We start from the raw sequence: 13,070 nt of genomic DNA, 5'->3' as shown, positions 1-13,070 counted from the left end.
CTATCTGCAAATGGGGGTTCTAAAAGGGCTCACCTCGCAGGACATCCCCTGAGAGGACAGCTGAAGGTCACCCACGGCGCAGAGGCTGGGAAATGACAGTCCCTGCTGGTTGGTTTTATTCCTCGGTGACCCCCAAGTTCACCAGGGAGGCCGAGGCCTGGGCCCCTGGTAAGAACTGCCCTAAAATCTTCTCCCCACGCCACCGCCTCCTCCCTGGCGACCTGGTTCTTCTCCTGGTACCAAACCCGGGCCCTTGGCACAAAGAAGGTTAGGCAGCGCCCCAGGAGGCCTGGCCGGGTCGTGGCCCCTGGCCCGTGCCTGCCACACCAGCTCTGGTACCCACACGGGGCCCCAGATCCTCGGTGACTCGATCCCTCCAAATTCAGGTGATCTCCCCCGGCTCCAAATCACCGAACCCTCCCAGGTCCCGCGCCAGACGGAGCCAGGTCCCCACCAGCAAGGGCCTCGGAGCACTGGGACGTCAACACCACTGCCTTTCAAGACCAGGTTGGGGGCGAAAGATGGCGCTGAGCGGGCGCAGCTGGCTCGTCCTCAGTGGTGAGCGAGAACGGTGCTCCCCACAACCTCAGCCCCCCACTGGCCTCGGGGAAGGGCGGGGATCCCCGGCCGGGGAGAGGGCAGGTGGGAGCCAGATGTCAGGCAGGCTGGGTAGGGAGGGCATCGCTTGCTTCTCCGGGTGGCACCGGTGTGGGGCTGGCCAGGGATGGCCACCCAGAGAGGTCTGCAGGGCAGACCTCAGAGATTTCTACGATCGGGGCGTGAGCTAAGGCAGGGGAGCCTCTGAGCCTCCTTGGAAGCTTGGCTGGGGTGAGCTCTAGCCAGCAGCTAGGCCTCTCCCTGAGGACATGGCTTTGGGCAGGCAGTGGCCTTCCCCTTCTCGGCCTGTTTCTTCATCTATGAAACAGGCTAAACTCACAGGGACATTTGAAGGTCAGAATAAGCAACACTGGCTCGCACTGGCCATGGCCCTGGAGCTGTTCTAAATGTTTTCCGTGTGTGAACAACCACCCTAGACGGGAGGCCCACTCACGACCCCCGACTTCATCGACAAGAGACCTGAGGGGAGGCCACTGGCTGGGGTCACACAGCCAGAGGTGCAGGGCTGAGGGCTCGACCCAGAGCCCTCACCCTAGCCATGGTTTCTCAGCCTGGAAAGTACCAGAAACCAGGCCAGCCATGCAAGCACTTCTTCCCCGAGAACCGGCATGGCCACCCATTCCAGGCAACCAACCGCATACAATTCCAAACCCAGTCAGCCCTGACCAGCCAGTCGGGTTTAGGGCTTATCTCCCGGGGTTGAAAGGAAAACGGCGGAGTCAATTCAGCACACCCCTACTTTCTGCTGTGGTCAGGCCTGGAGAGGCAGAGGAAGAGCACTGGACTGAGAGTTGGGGCCCAGGGGCTAGACGGGCCCGCCTGATTGTGTAAGCCTCAGTTTGGTGACTCTCGCCCTGGGAAAACCCTCTGGGGCCCATGAAATCCGAAGGTCTTGCGGGCTGAGCACGTGTTATGTGCCAGAGCCTTGGCACAGCCCGTCAAATCCAATCCTCAGGCCTACTCCAGGACTGAGACCCTACAGCTGGCTCGCACTTGTTGAACACTTACTGTATACCAGGAGCCCAGGTCTCCTCCTTCATTGAATGGGGGCCGAGGTCAAGCCAGCCTCAGCTGACCCCTCCGGCTCCTTCTCCTCAGCCACTTTCCTGAGCGTGGGGGCCGAGATCTCTATCACCCCCGAGCCTGCCCAGCCAGCCGAGGGGGACAACGTCACATTGACTGTCCGCGGGCTTCTGGGGGAGCCGCTTGCCTACAACTGGTATGCGGGCCCCACCTTCAGCGTGATTTACCTGGTGGCCAGCTACATCGTAAGCACGGGCGACGAGACCCCTGGCCCGGCCCACACAGGGCGGGAGGCCGTGCGCCCCGACGGCAGCCTGGACATCCGGGGCGTCCTGCCCGGGCACTCGGGTACCTACATCCTGCAGACTCTCAACAGGCAGCTGCAGACAGAGGTGGGCTACGGACACTTGCAGGTCTATGGTGAGACACCCCCCCCCTCCCTCCAGACTCCCCTCTGCCACAGCCAGCCTTCCCACCTCCTTCCCAGTCCCTCCTAAAAAAAAAAAGTAAAAATGTAAAGCCATCAAAAAAAAAAAAAAAGACAAAAGAACATTAAAATGCTCACCTCCTTCAGGATGGCTTCCAGGACTACACCTGCCTCCTATCCCATTCTTTGCCCCTCCGGCTGGGGGTACAGGGACACCACCAGGGTCCAGCCATGCCCCTGGCCTGGGGAGGGGGGTGGCCGGGGGAGCAGGCAGTGCCTGGCCCCCTCCCCCTCTGTCTCTTGCCCCACAGAGATCCTGGCCCAGCCTGTGGTCATGGCCAATGACACGGCACTGGTGGAGCGCCGAGACACCCTGCGCCTGATGTGCAGCAGCCCCAGCCCCGCTGAGGTCCGCTGGTTCTTCAATGGCGAAGCCCTGCCCATCGCCATCCGCCTTGGCCTGTCCCCCGATGGCCGGGTGCTGACCCGGCACGGCGTCCGCAGGGAGGAGGCTGGAGCCTACCAGTGTGAGGTCTGGAACCCGGTCAGTGTCAGCCGCAGCGAGCCCATCAACCTGACCGTGTACTGTGAGTCCTCCTGGCCCCACTAGAAATACCCAGTGCCCAAACCTCATAGATGGGTAAACTGAGGCCTGGAGAGGGCGCCTGAGGGCACACAGTGAGTCAGGAGGTGAGCTGGGGTTAGGAGCCAGGGATCCCTCTCAAAATGCAATTGACCTATCTCCCTGAGGACTAAAAACCACCCTAGGAATGGAATAAGCCTTCAGTCTGAACCAATACCTGCAGGAAGGGACACAGGGCTGGTGGGTTTTGAAAGGGAGGCGGGAAGTGAGTGGTGGGTGGGAGAGGAGATAAATTTAAAAATGTAACCAAAGCATGGAGTCATTCCCAGGGGCAGCAGATATGCAGTGTGGAATCCGGGGCAAGTAAATCACAGAGGTACGCAAGGGCTGCTGATGTAGAAAAACTTAGAGCCTAGAATTCTACGGCCAGGGAATGCTGGATTTAAGAAGCACTGAATTCTAGACTCTGAGAATCCTAGAAACTCGAGAAGCAGAGATTCTTAGAATCGTAGAGTCGAATTCTAAAATCTTAGAGCCACCCAATCCTAGAATGTTAGAAACCTAGATTTCTAGAATTAGAATCCTAGAGCCTAGAAGCATTGACTAGAAGCATTGACTCTTCAATGGTCAATGCTTGACCAATTCTAGGGCTCCCTCCTGGAGCCCTAGAATTCTAGACTCTTAGAGTGGCTTACGAGAAACTGATAGTCTAGTCGTCGTCGTCTTCTTCTTCTTCTTCTTCTTCTTCTTCTTCTTCTTCTTCTTTTTAATGGGGCCATAGATTTCGAAAATATCTTGAAATTTTGTCTGGCCCCACGTCCTCTTTTTACAGAAGAGAAAACAGATCCCCTGAAAGGGGAAAGTGATTCTCAAGATCCTAGAGCAAGTTAGAGATCTGTGTGGGATCCGAAAAGACCAGAGCTTTCTCCCACCGCTAGGCCCACACGTTCCCAGGGGCCCAGCCTGGTGGAGAGGAAGCCAGGAGTGCCCACCTCTATGCCCCTGTCCTTCCACTGCCCCGTCTCTCTCCCTCCTGCCCCCACAGTTGGCCCAGAACGCGTGGCCATCCTCCAGGACTCTACCACCCGCACGGGCTGCACCATCAAACTTGACTTCAACATGTCCCTCACCCTGTGCTGTGTGTCCCAGTCCTGCCCAGAGCCCGAGTACGTGTGGGCCTTCAACGGGCGGGCCCTCAAGAACGGGCGAGACCACCTCAACATCAGTAGCATGACCGCGGCCCAGGAGGGCACATACACATGTATTGTTAAGAACCCCAAGACCCTGCTTTCCGGATCTGCCTCAGTGGTGGTCAAGCTCTCCGGTGAGTTGCCCCCGGCCTGACCACCACCCCCTCCCCACGGAGGCCCAGGTGGACTGTGAAAGGTTTGGCCGCTGCTCCAGCAGTTAGGGTACTCTTTGCCCAGCAGATAATTGAAAAGTACGAGAGTCTCAACCCATTCTTTGGCCAAGTGACAAAGTGGCATGTCAGGGGACCCCTCTTCATTTGGGTGACAGAAGGAGACAGCCCATACCTTGTCACCTGGAAAACGAACAAGGAATCAGACTCTTCCTTGAGGGGTGGCAAAGTGAGAAAGGGGCCACCTGTCTGCATCGTGCACGGGGCAGAGTGGGGAAAACATTCAGATGTCCCTTCATGTCCACGCTCCTGTTCTGTTCTAAATTCAGCCTGCCGCAGCTGCTAAGAAGCTCCGCCCATTCCCTCCACACAGACAGCTGAACTACTGCGCAGCCAACTAGATGATGCATTTATCTGGCCCAGATGACTGTGTGTGCAAACGCACATGCGTGCATACACACACACACACACACACACACACACACACACGGAAAATCACAGCCAGCTGTTGGCAAGTGAAAAAACACAGCCAGGGAGGCATTCTCTTGCCTCTGTCCTCAAGCAACCTGGGGGCTGGGGGTAGCACAGACTCAGCTGGTGTTTTGAGAGCTAGCACGATCCTCAGGGGACACCTTCTCATCCCCTGGGGATGGTGGCTTTGAACATTAAGGCCTCGTTAATTCTGCCTTGGTTCCTTCCCAAGTGGCCACCATCCCCCAGGGACAGTGGGAACAGTCCTTCCCTCCTTCCCTCCCCCCTCCCTCCTACTAACAGGCTGGGTCTCATCCAAAGGGTGGATACTGTTTCACCCAAAGCAGAAATGGCATCCCCAGAGGTAAGTGTACCCCACCCACCTGGGGCCTTGGCAGCTGGTCTTGGCAAGAGACAGGGGGGTGTACCAGATGACCTCCGGTGCTGCCCCAAGCCTTGCCTGTGCAGGCCGAGATGGGGGGTGTCCAAGTGTGCAGGTATGTGCAGGGAGTGGGTACAGTGCCCCCCAAGGGCCTCCTGAATGGTCAGCAACCCTGTGGCAGGTGCCAGGGAGAGACAGAGGAAAGGGAAACATCCCCCGGCCCCCATGTGGGGGAGACTCTGATCTGATGGAGGAGACATGGTCTCTGTTCTTCGAGAGATGATCCTGGAATAGGGAAGCATGACTTCCTTATTCAAGGAGCTGCCAGTCAGAAGAGGCAATGCCTCACACTCCATGGGTTTTCAAGCAGTGATGGAGGAGACATGACACCCACCCTCAGTGAGCTTCCAGTCAGATGGAGGAGACAGTCCACACTTGGGGACATTTTGTAGTCTGATGGGAGAGATGTGGTCTTGAGGAGACATGGCCCTTTTTTTTTTTTTTGAGAATTCCTAGTCTGATGGGGGAGACACAGTTCCCACCTCTGGGTTACTCCCAATCTGATGGGGGAGTATAAGCCCCCCCCCACTTTCTAGGAATTTCCAGTCTGATGAGATAGACATGCCCCCGATCCAACTTCTGGAGTCCCCAGGCTGATTGGAGAGACCCAGCCCAACAATCTGGAATTTCAAATCTGATGGAAGAGACATGGCCTCCCACCCTCTGGAATCTCTCAGTTTGAAAAGAAATTACTGCCCCCACATTCTGAGGTCTCTTGGTTTGCCAGAAGAGATACAGCCTGGGGAACATAACTCCCAACTATATGATGAGGGAGACAAGGCCCCCATATTCTGAGAATTTCCAGTCTGATGGGGGAGATATGCCCCCCCCATACTCTAGAATTTCCAATCTGATAGGGGAGATACAGCCCCTACATTTTGGGAATTTCAATCTGATGGAGGAGACATGGTTTGATTCTCTAGGGTCTTATAGTTAAATGGGAGAAATTTCCCCCAAGGGCTGGAAATTCCTAGTCTAATGGGGGAGAGGGCCCCCCCCCCACCCTCTGGGGTCTCCCAGTCTCAACAATGCTCCCTGGCAGGCATTGTCGGGACACAAACCCCCCCACCCCCGCTACCACACAAGTCAGCTCCCTCCTCTGCCTCCTTCCCAGCACCCCGCACGGGGAGCACCTGCCAGCTGTGGGGAGGCATGGAGAGCCGGCTGAAGCCGGGAGGGGAACGCTATGCCCCGTGCAGGCCCAGCTGACACAGCTCCCCCACCCCCACTCTTTCCCCAGCGGCAGCAGTAGCCATGACAATTGTGCCTGTGCCTACCAAGCCGAAGGAGGGCCAGGATGTGACACTGACCGTCCAGGGCTACCCCAAGGACCTGCTGGTCTATGCCTGGTACCACGGGCCGGCCTCGGAGCCCAACCGGCTGCTCAGCCAACTGCCGTCTGGAAACTGGATCGCAGGCCCCGCGCACACAGGCCGGGAAGTGGGCTTCGCCAACTGCTCGCTGCTGGTGCAGAAGCTGAACCTCACGGACGCCGGCCGCTACACGCTCAAGACGGTCACGTTGCAGGGCAAGACCGAGACGCTGGAAGTGGAGCTGCAGGTGGCCCGTGAGTGTGCCCAAGGGGGGCAGAGGGCAAATCTTTTCAGACAGAGGCTCTCAAAAGGGGGCTTTGCCTCCTCCATAGGCTGGGAAACACAGATCAAGGGTGGATATGCCTCCCCATCAGACCAAAAGAAAGTGCTGTGTCTCCGCCATCTGACTTGGGGATCTCCAAATGGAGTTCTTTCCTCTTCCGTCCAACTGATGACCTAGACTAGGGGTAGACGGACCTCTTCCATCAGACTGAGGGCCACTACAGGGACCTTCTATGCCTTCTCTTCTCTCATACAAGAGGTTCACCAGACTGAAGGTTTTCAAAGAGGAGACATAGTCTGAGGGTAGGGCATCCTTTTCCCCGGCAGATGGGTAGTCTCCAAAACAGGAGATATTCCCTCTGCTACTATATTGGGAAAATGGACTAATGATGGGAGTTTACCTCCCCCATCAGACTAGATATACAGTATGAGGGTAGATCATGCCTCCCTCTTTAGACTGGGAGATCCTAGACAATTGGGATTGTGTCCCATCCTTTGCATTACAGTAAGAGTGAGGACAGAATTTCTACCGTCAGAGGGTGGAATTTTTCCTCTCAAAGTGAAATCCTCCATTAGGATAGAGGCTTCTAGATGGTGGGAATTGTGTCTCCTCCCTCAGACTAGGAGTTTCCAGTGGTCAGGAACAATGTCTCTTCCATCAGCCTGACAATTCCCAGATGTTGAAGACCATGTCTTGCCCATCAGACTAAGGACTCCCAGAGTCAGGGGCCATGTCTCCTCCATCAGACTGGGAGCTCCCAGAATCAGGGATCAGGTATCCTCTATCAGACTGGAAGCTCCCAGAGTTAAAGACCATGTCTCCTCCATCAGACTGGGAGCTCCCAGAGACAGGGACCATGTCTCCTCCATCAGACTGGGAGCTCCCAGAGTCAAGGACCATGTCTCCTCCATCAGACTGGGAGCTCCCAGAGTCAGGAGCCAGGTCTCCTCCATCAGACCGGCGGCTCCCAGAGTCAGGGACCAGGTCTCCTCCATCACACTGGGAGTTCCCAGAGTTAGGGACTGTATCTCCCACATCAGACAGGGAACTTCCAGAATCAGGGACCAGGTCAACCCCCACCAGAACAGGCATCCCTGGAGGTCCAAGAGGCCATGTCCCAGAGGCAGGTTTCATCCCATTAGACCAGGAGCTCTCAGACACTGGGAACTAGGTCATTCTCCAGTCTGGAGTCTCACCTCCCCCATCAACCAGGTACTTTTGGAAGCCCTGTGTCAGGGATGGCATCTCCCAGCTCAGACAGGAAGCTTCTAGGATCAGGAAATCAATCACTGCCAGGTACCCCCTAGACACCCTCCTTCAGCAAACCCTGGTCCCGGGTCAGTGCTGGAGGTAGAATGCTCTTCAATGGCAACCGGCCACCCCCCCCCCCATGAAGGCTCGGGATTCCTTTTCACCCTGTCTCTCTCCTCACAGTCAACCTCCCTCCCCTGAATGAGGACCAACGCCACCTTCCTGAACCTGAACCTGGCACAGGCTGAGCGTGGGGGTGGGGGGAGGGTGGGCGGGGGAGGCTGGGGGTGGGCAGGGAAGCAGGAGGGGTGGGGGCACTGGGACCTGGTCCTCTACCTCCCTGACAGCCTATTCCACCCTTTTCCCCCACCCCCTCCTCAGCCCTCGAGTAGCAGCATACCTGTGGCCATGGAGACCTCGGAGAGAAGAGCTCTTCATGCCATCCATCCCCCCCATCTCCTCTCCCTGGGTGGAGGACCACTCGCTCCCAGTGAGGATGCCGGACTGACCGTGGGTTCATTCTCCTGCTTCCACAATAGAGTTAGAACTGACAGGGCCCTGCTCCTTGCTGAGTTGTTGGAGAGCCAGAGGCCATAAATGTCCTGGTTAACACATGCGCGTGTCAGCCTCTCCTTCTATGACCGCCAACCCTGCCATTGCCTGGTGGCCACACTCGCCTTCTTCCCTACCCGAGTTTATTCTGAGTTTAGGTGCATGTGTGCACAGGGATGCCTAAATGACAATGAGGCAAGTTCCTACTGCTCAGTGTCAGGGCCTCAGGCTCTTCCCACACCTCTCCAGGTTATATCTGATGGTCCTTCTTCCCAGTGGGCCAAAGATTGCTCCTCCCTGAGACACCCCACAGAGCTGGGTTCTATAGGACATGACCCTCCCCTTTACTGCACCTCACTCCACCTGGGCCCTGAAGCAAGGCTGCTCATGCCATGACAAGCAATGATCAAATTTCCCATGAAGGGTTCCTTCTATTTAACCAAAAATGCTCCTTTGTGTCCTCCATTACCCTGGGATTGCCCCCACACCCCATGTCTCTCTCAAACATCACCTGCATAACCCTAAAAATATCTCCCTCCTCTTCTAAATGCAAATGGAGTAGTGTGGGGGTGGGGGGTGGAGAGCAGGGGAGTGAGAGCCAGAGAAAGGGTGTCTTCTAACTCCTGTCACTACTAGGACCTGAGCCACAGGTCCCACTCAGCCAAGATGTCCCACTGGAGACAGATTCTTGGTGTTGGTCAGAAGCAGTGATCACAGACTTGGCTTGGGGTAGAAACAGACGTTTAGGCAGGGATAGAAAGGCCTAGTAGAGAGATTTCCTAGAAACTTTCAAGACAGAGCCTTTCTGAGAATGGCCATGTTAAGATGGGATGGTGGGTGGTGAAAGAGCTCCAGAATGAGGGTTATGACTTATGGATTATGACCCACCATTTGCCATCGATTCACTAGACCCTCAGTTTGAACATCAGCAAAAAGGTGTGGGCTTAGGGTAGACTAGAATTTTTCAGACCATTTTATTAGCCTCAGAGCCCTTCAAACGCAAGCTTACATGGTAGGTCAATATATTATTTGAAATAGTAATGCAATAAAAGTAGATATCAAATCAAAAGCTACAGCCCTCTCTCCCCCAAAGTTTATACATAGTTGAAAAAAATTCCCCAAATGTAAATTAAATAAACCTTGCATTACAGAGGCAATTACAATGCAAAATAACCGGAATAAAATGCCAGTGAAAACACTAGAGATAGAAACCTGTGGGATATGGCCAAAGCCACACTTGGAGGGGGAATGATAGCCTAAAAGGCTTAAAGGCAATGAGAATACTAAAAAGAAAAGAGCTTGGAGATGAACAAAATAAGCTTTCCACTCAAGAAACTAGAAAACGTTCACAAAATACACCAAAGGAAAAAAAGGTAAGGAATGTAAAAAGGTAAAAAGCAGAAATGGATGAAACATAAAACAAAACAGAAAGTTAGTCAATAAAACCTAAAGCTGCTTCTTTGAAACTGCTGATGGACTAGACAAACTTTTTGCAAGTGTGATGAGAGACAGAGAAAACTAATATCTAAATATCTAATATCTAAAATAAAAAAGGGGCTGCCTGGCTGGTTCAGTGGGTAAAGTGTGGGACTCTTGATCTCGGGTTTGTAAGTTCAAGCCCCACGTTGGGTGTAGAGATTACTTAAAAATCTTAAATAAATAAATAAATAAATAAATAAATAAATAAATGAGAAACTGGTCTGGTTATAGTTGAAGGGTGGTTCCTGGTTAGATGCACAATAAAAATATGTATCAAGGGAAGAGAATGTGGCATACCTGTGAATAGCTCCCCACTCAACCTCCCTCTCCCGAGATGGCAAGCATGGCCTCTGGTAGAAGCAGCTGAAATTGTCAGGTACTCACTTTCCCAGAAGGCGTTGCAGCTACAGGTGGCCATGTGACCAACATCTGGCCAATGAAGGAAGGAGAGAGCCGGAAGTCCTGCCCACTGCTTCTGCCCCCTCCTGAGGGAGGTGCTAGGTGAGCTCCACGGAGTTTGAAAGCTATTACCTGAACCAGTGGTCGCCAATATGAGGTTTCCAGGAAGCGCAGATGGATTTGAGCCTGGACTCAGCCCCAATATCATCCAGTCCCCAAAATGGGAAATGGCGCCCATATTCTACCCACCCCCGCCCCGCCTCCACCAAGTTCACGTAAGAGTCAGCGACATATATAGGGTCGGAGCCTAGGTCTACTAGTTAGAATCCCTCTTCAGTGGCAAGTAAAAGACTGGATATAATTCAACACAGACAGAGAAGACCAAAATACAGAATAAAGGCGAAACTGGGATGGGTAAGAGGTGCTTATGTGGATATAAGACTATTTCTCTCTTACATGAAAAGTGCCCAGAAGCAGATTGTTCAGAACTGGAATCAGGGCTCTGTGGTGTCATTAAGAGACACGGCTCCTCCTGTGTTTCCACCCCGTCATTCTCAGCTTGAGGTTTCCACTCCCTTGGTCTCCTCGTGGCCCAAAATGGCTGCTCAAGCTGCCTCGTCAGTGTTCCAGGGAGGAAGTGGAAAGCAAGGGATAAAAGGCCAACACAAGCCCACACAGGTTAAGACGGTGCCCCTTTTAAGGAACCTTCCTAAAGACCCCGCCTGCAACTTCCACTTACATCTGATTGGGCGGTGCTTAGTCACATGGCCACCCTAGCTACAAGGGAGGCTGGGACATGTAGTCCTTTGCCTGGGTCTGTCGCTGCCCGCAGACAGCCTCAGGGTCCTGCTATCAAGGAAGAGAGGAAGAATGGATCCCAAGAAGATCTGGCAGCCTCTACCATGCCAGACCTTGGAAGTCCCACTTCCCCAGCTGGACAAAATGGCCTTTCTTATCTAAGCCCAAAGGGAGATCACCACAGGAGCCAGGGTTTGGGAAAGACAGTGGTTGTGTTCAACTGGGGGTTGCTTTGTGCAATGCAGAATGAGGCCAGTGGGAGGGACGGCAGCTCAGGTTTCTAGGTCGGTCGGATTCCATATCCTCAGGGTGTGGAGGCTCAGATGTCCCCAGGACCAAAGCTCCCCTCCCTCTAGGCATCTCTGGGCTCCTGAACTGAGTCCTTCCGGCGGTCCAGTCCCCTTCTGTGCACAGCCCAGGAAAGAACAGGAACCACAAAATAAGACTAGCTCCATGGGCATGGATTGTCCTTTTGCATACAAGTTCTCAATGAATTTGTACAACAACCCTTTTGAGTCGTCGCTGCCAATTCCTCCACTTTACAGAGGAGGAAACTGAGGCATGGCTTAAAAACCTTGTTCTGGGTCCCACAGTTCCCACAGCTGCTTTTGTTCCTCAGCAGGGCAGGCCGGCCAAGGGCACAGGCTCAGAGCCCAGATGGAGTGGAGTTGGCCACTTTTAGCTGTGGGGCTTGGAGCTCGTTGCCCTCTCCTAGAGTCGTTGAAAAGAGTCACTACAAGTAAAGGATCTAGTGCAGGCAGATGGAAAAGTCAAACATAACGATTTTTCAGGACTCCTGGGTGGCTCAGTCGGTTAAGCATCTGCCTTCGGCTCAAGTCTTGATCCCGGGGTCCTGGGTTCGAGCCCCACGTCGGGGCTCCTTGCTCAGCAGGGAGTCTGCTTCTCCCTCTCCCTCTGCAGCTCCCCCTGCTTGTGCTCTCTTTCACTCTGTCAAATAAATAAATAAAATCTTTTAAAAGAAAGATTTTTTCTGTAATGTCTTCTTCTTGGGGGGCTCCATTAATCCTACTGCATAGGTTCACCTCACTTGATGCAACACGTGATGCTCTTGAAAATTGTAATCACTGAAAATGACTTCCAAGAAAAAAATAATAAATGCGTGGGAGCTTTTAGAATCATGATGTTAATCATCACTGATTCAGGAGTAACGGGCTCTTAGCACAGACTTTCTGACTTGCTCCTTTGAAATGGGGCCACATTATAATGGGGATGTTTATTAAAAATATACATCCCAGGGGCGCCTGGCTGGCGCAATCGTTAAGTGTCTGCCTTCAGCTCAGGTCATGATCCCAGCGTCCTGGAATCGAGCCCCGCTTCGGGCTCCCTGCTCAGCGGGAAGCCTGCTTCTCCCTTTCCCACTCTCCCTGCTTGTGTTCCTGCTCTAGCTCTGTCCCTCTCTGTCAAATAAATAAAATATTTAAAAATTATATATATATATACATCCCAGGGGCGCTTGGCTGGTGCAGTTGTTTAAGCGTCCGACCCTTGATTTCAGCTCAAGTGGTGATCTCAGGGTCGTGAAATCGAGCCCCGCATGGGGCTCCACGCTCAGCACAGAGTCTGCTTAGAGTTTCTCTCTCCCTCTCCCTGTGCCCCTCTCCCCCCCACAATAAATAAATAAATAAATCTTTTTTTTTTTTTTAAATACACATCCCAAGGCCCTGCCTGGCTCTAGGAAATCTGTGTCTCCAGGGAAGAGACGTGGAAGCTGAATTTTTTACATAAATAGCCAGGGTGATTTTTGTCAACTGGGAAGCTAAAGGATAGATGCAGGGAGTGTGTGACCCCCCCCCAAAAAAAAAAAGGAAGAGAGGCACAAAGGAGAGGCAACGTGCCCAAGGCTGCTCAGCCAGGAAAGGGGCAGGGCCGCAAATTGGCCCAGAGTGGGGCAGGAACCAGCCCAGGATCACACAGAAGCAGGGGAGGGACAGGAACCAGGCTCACACAGAGGTTTCAGACTGAAGGCTGAGACTGGGGCTCTCCTCTGCCCCAGGAGGTTGAGAGCTGGTCCCCCTCACCTCCACCCAACAAAGCCACAAAGCCTGGATGG

General features: G+C 53.8%; 1 protein-coding gene across 1 annotated transcript; it reads left to right on the top strand.

Annotated features, from left to right (window-relative positions):
- Positions 1–521: 521 nt before the first annotated feature.
- On the top strand, positions 522–8,371 carry CEACAM16 (CEA cell adhesion molecule 16, tectorial membrane component). Its single transcript, XM_025849969.2, has 6 exons — positions 522–558; positions 1,717–2,061; positions 2,380–2,655; positions 3,697–3,975; positions 6,165–6,491; positions 8,153–8,371. The coding sequence occupies exons 1-6, from the start codon at positions 522–524 to the stop codon at positions 8,161–8,163; spliced, it is 1,275 nt and encodes a 424-aa protein (XP_025705754.1). The 3' UTR covers positions 8,164–8,371.
- Positions 8,372–13,070: the final 4,699 nt, after the last annotated feature.

The sequence above is a fragment of the Callorhinus ursinus genome, unplaced genomic scaffold, assembly GCF_003265705.2.
Source record: "Callorhinus ursinus isolate GAN/ISIS: 27379988/994484 unplaced genomic scaffold, GSC_fseal_2.0 scaffold71, whole genome shotgun sequence".
Taxonomy (NCBI): Eukaryota; Metazoa; Chordata; class Mammalia; order Carnivora; family Otariidae; genus Callorhinus; species Callorhinus ursinus.
The sequence above is the reverse complement of the archived record's forward strand: the minus strand, read 5'-3'. Positions and strand labels throughout refer to the sequence as shown.

Coding starts and splice junctions, on each gene's coding strand:
- CEACAM16 (XM_025849969.2), top strand. CDS start 522: ATGGCGCTGAGCGGGCGCAGCTGGCTCGTCCTCAGTG. Junction 2,656..3,696: donor CATCAACCTGACCGTGTACT/GTGAGTCCTCCT, acceptor CTGCCCCCACAG/TTGGCCCAGAACGCGTGGCC. Junction 3,976..6,164: donor AGTGGTGGTCAAGCTCTCCG/GTGAGTTGCCCC, acceptor CTCTTTCCCCAG/CGGCAGCAGTAGCCATGACA.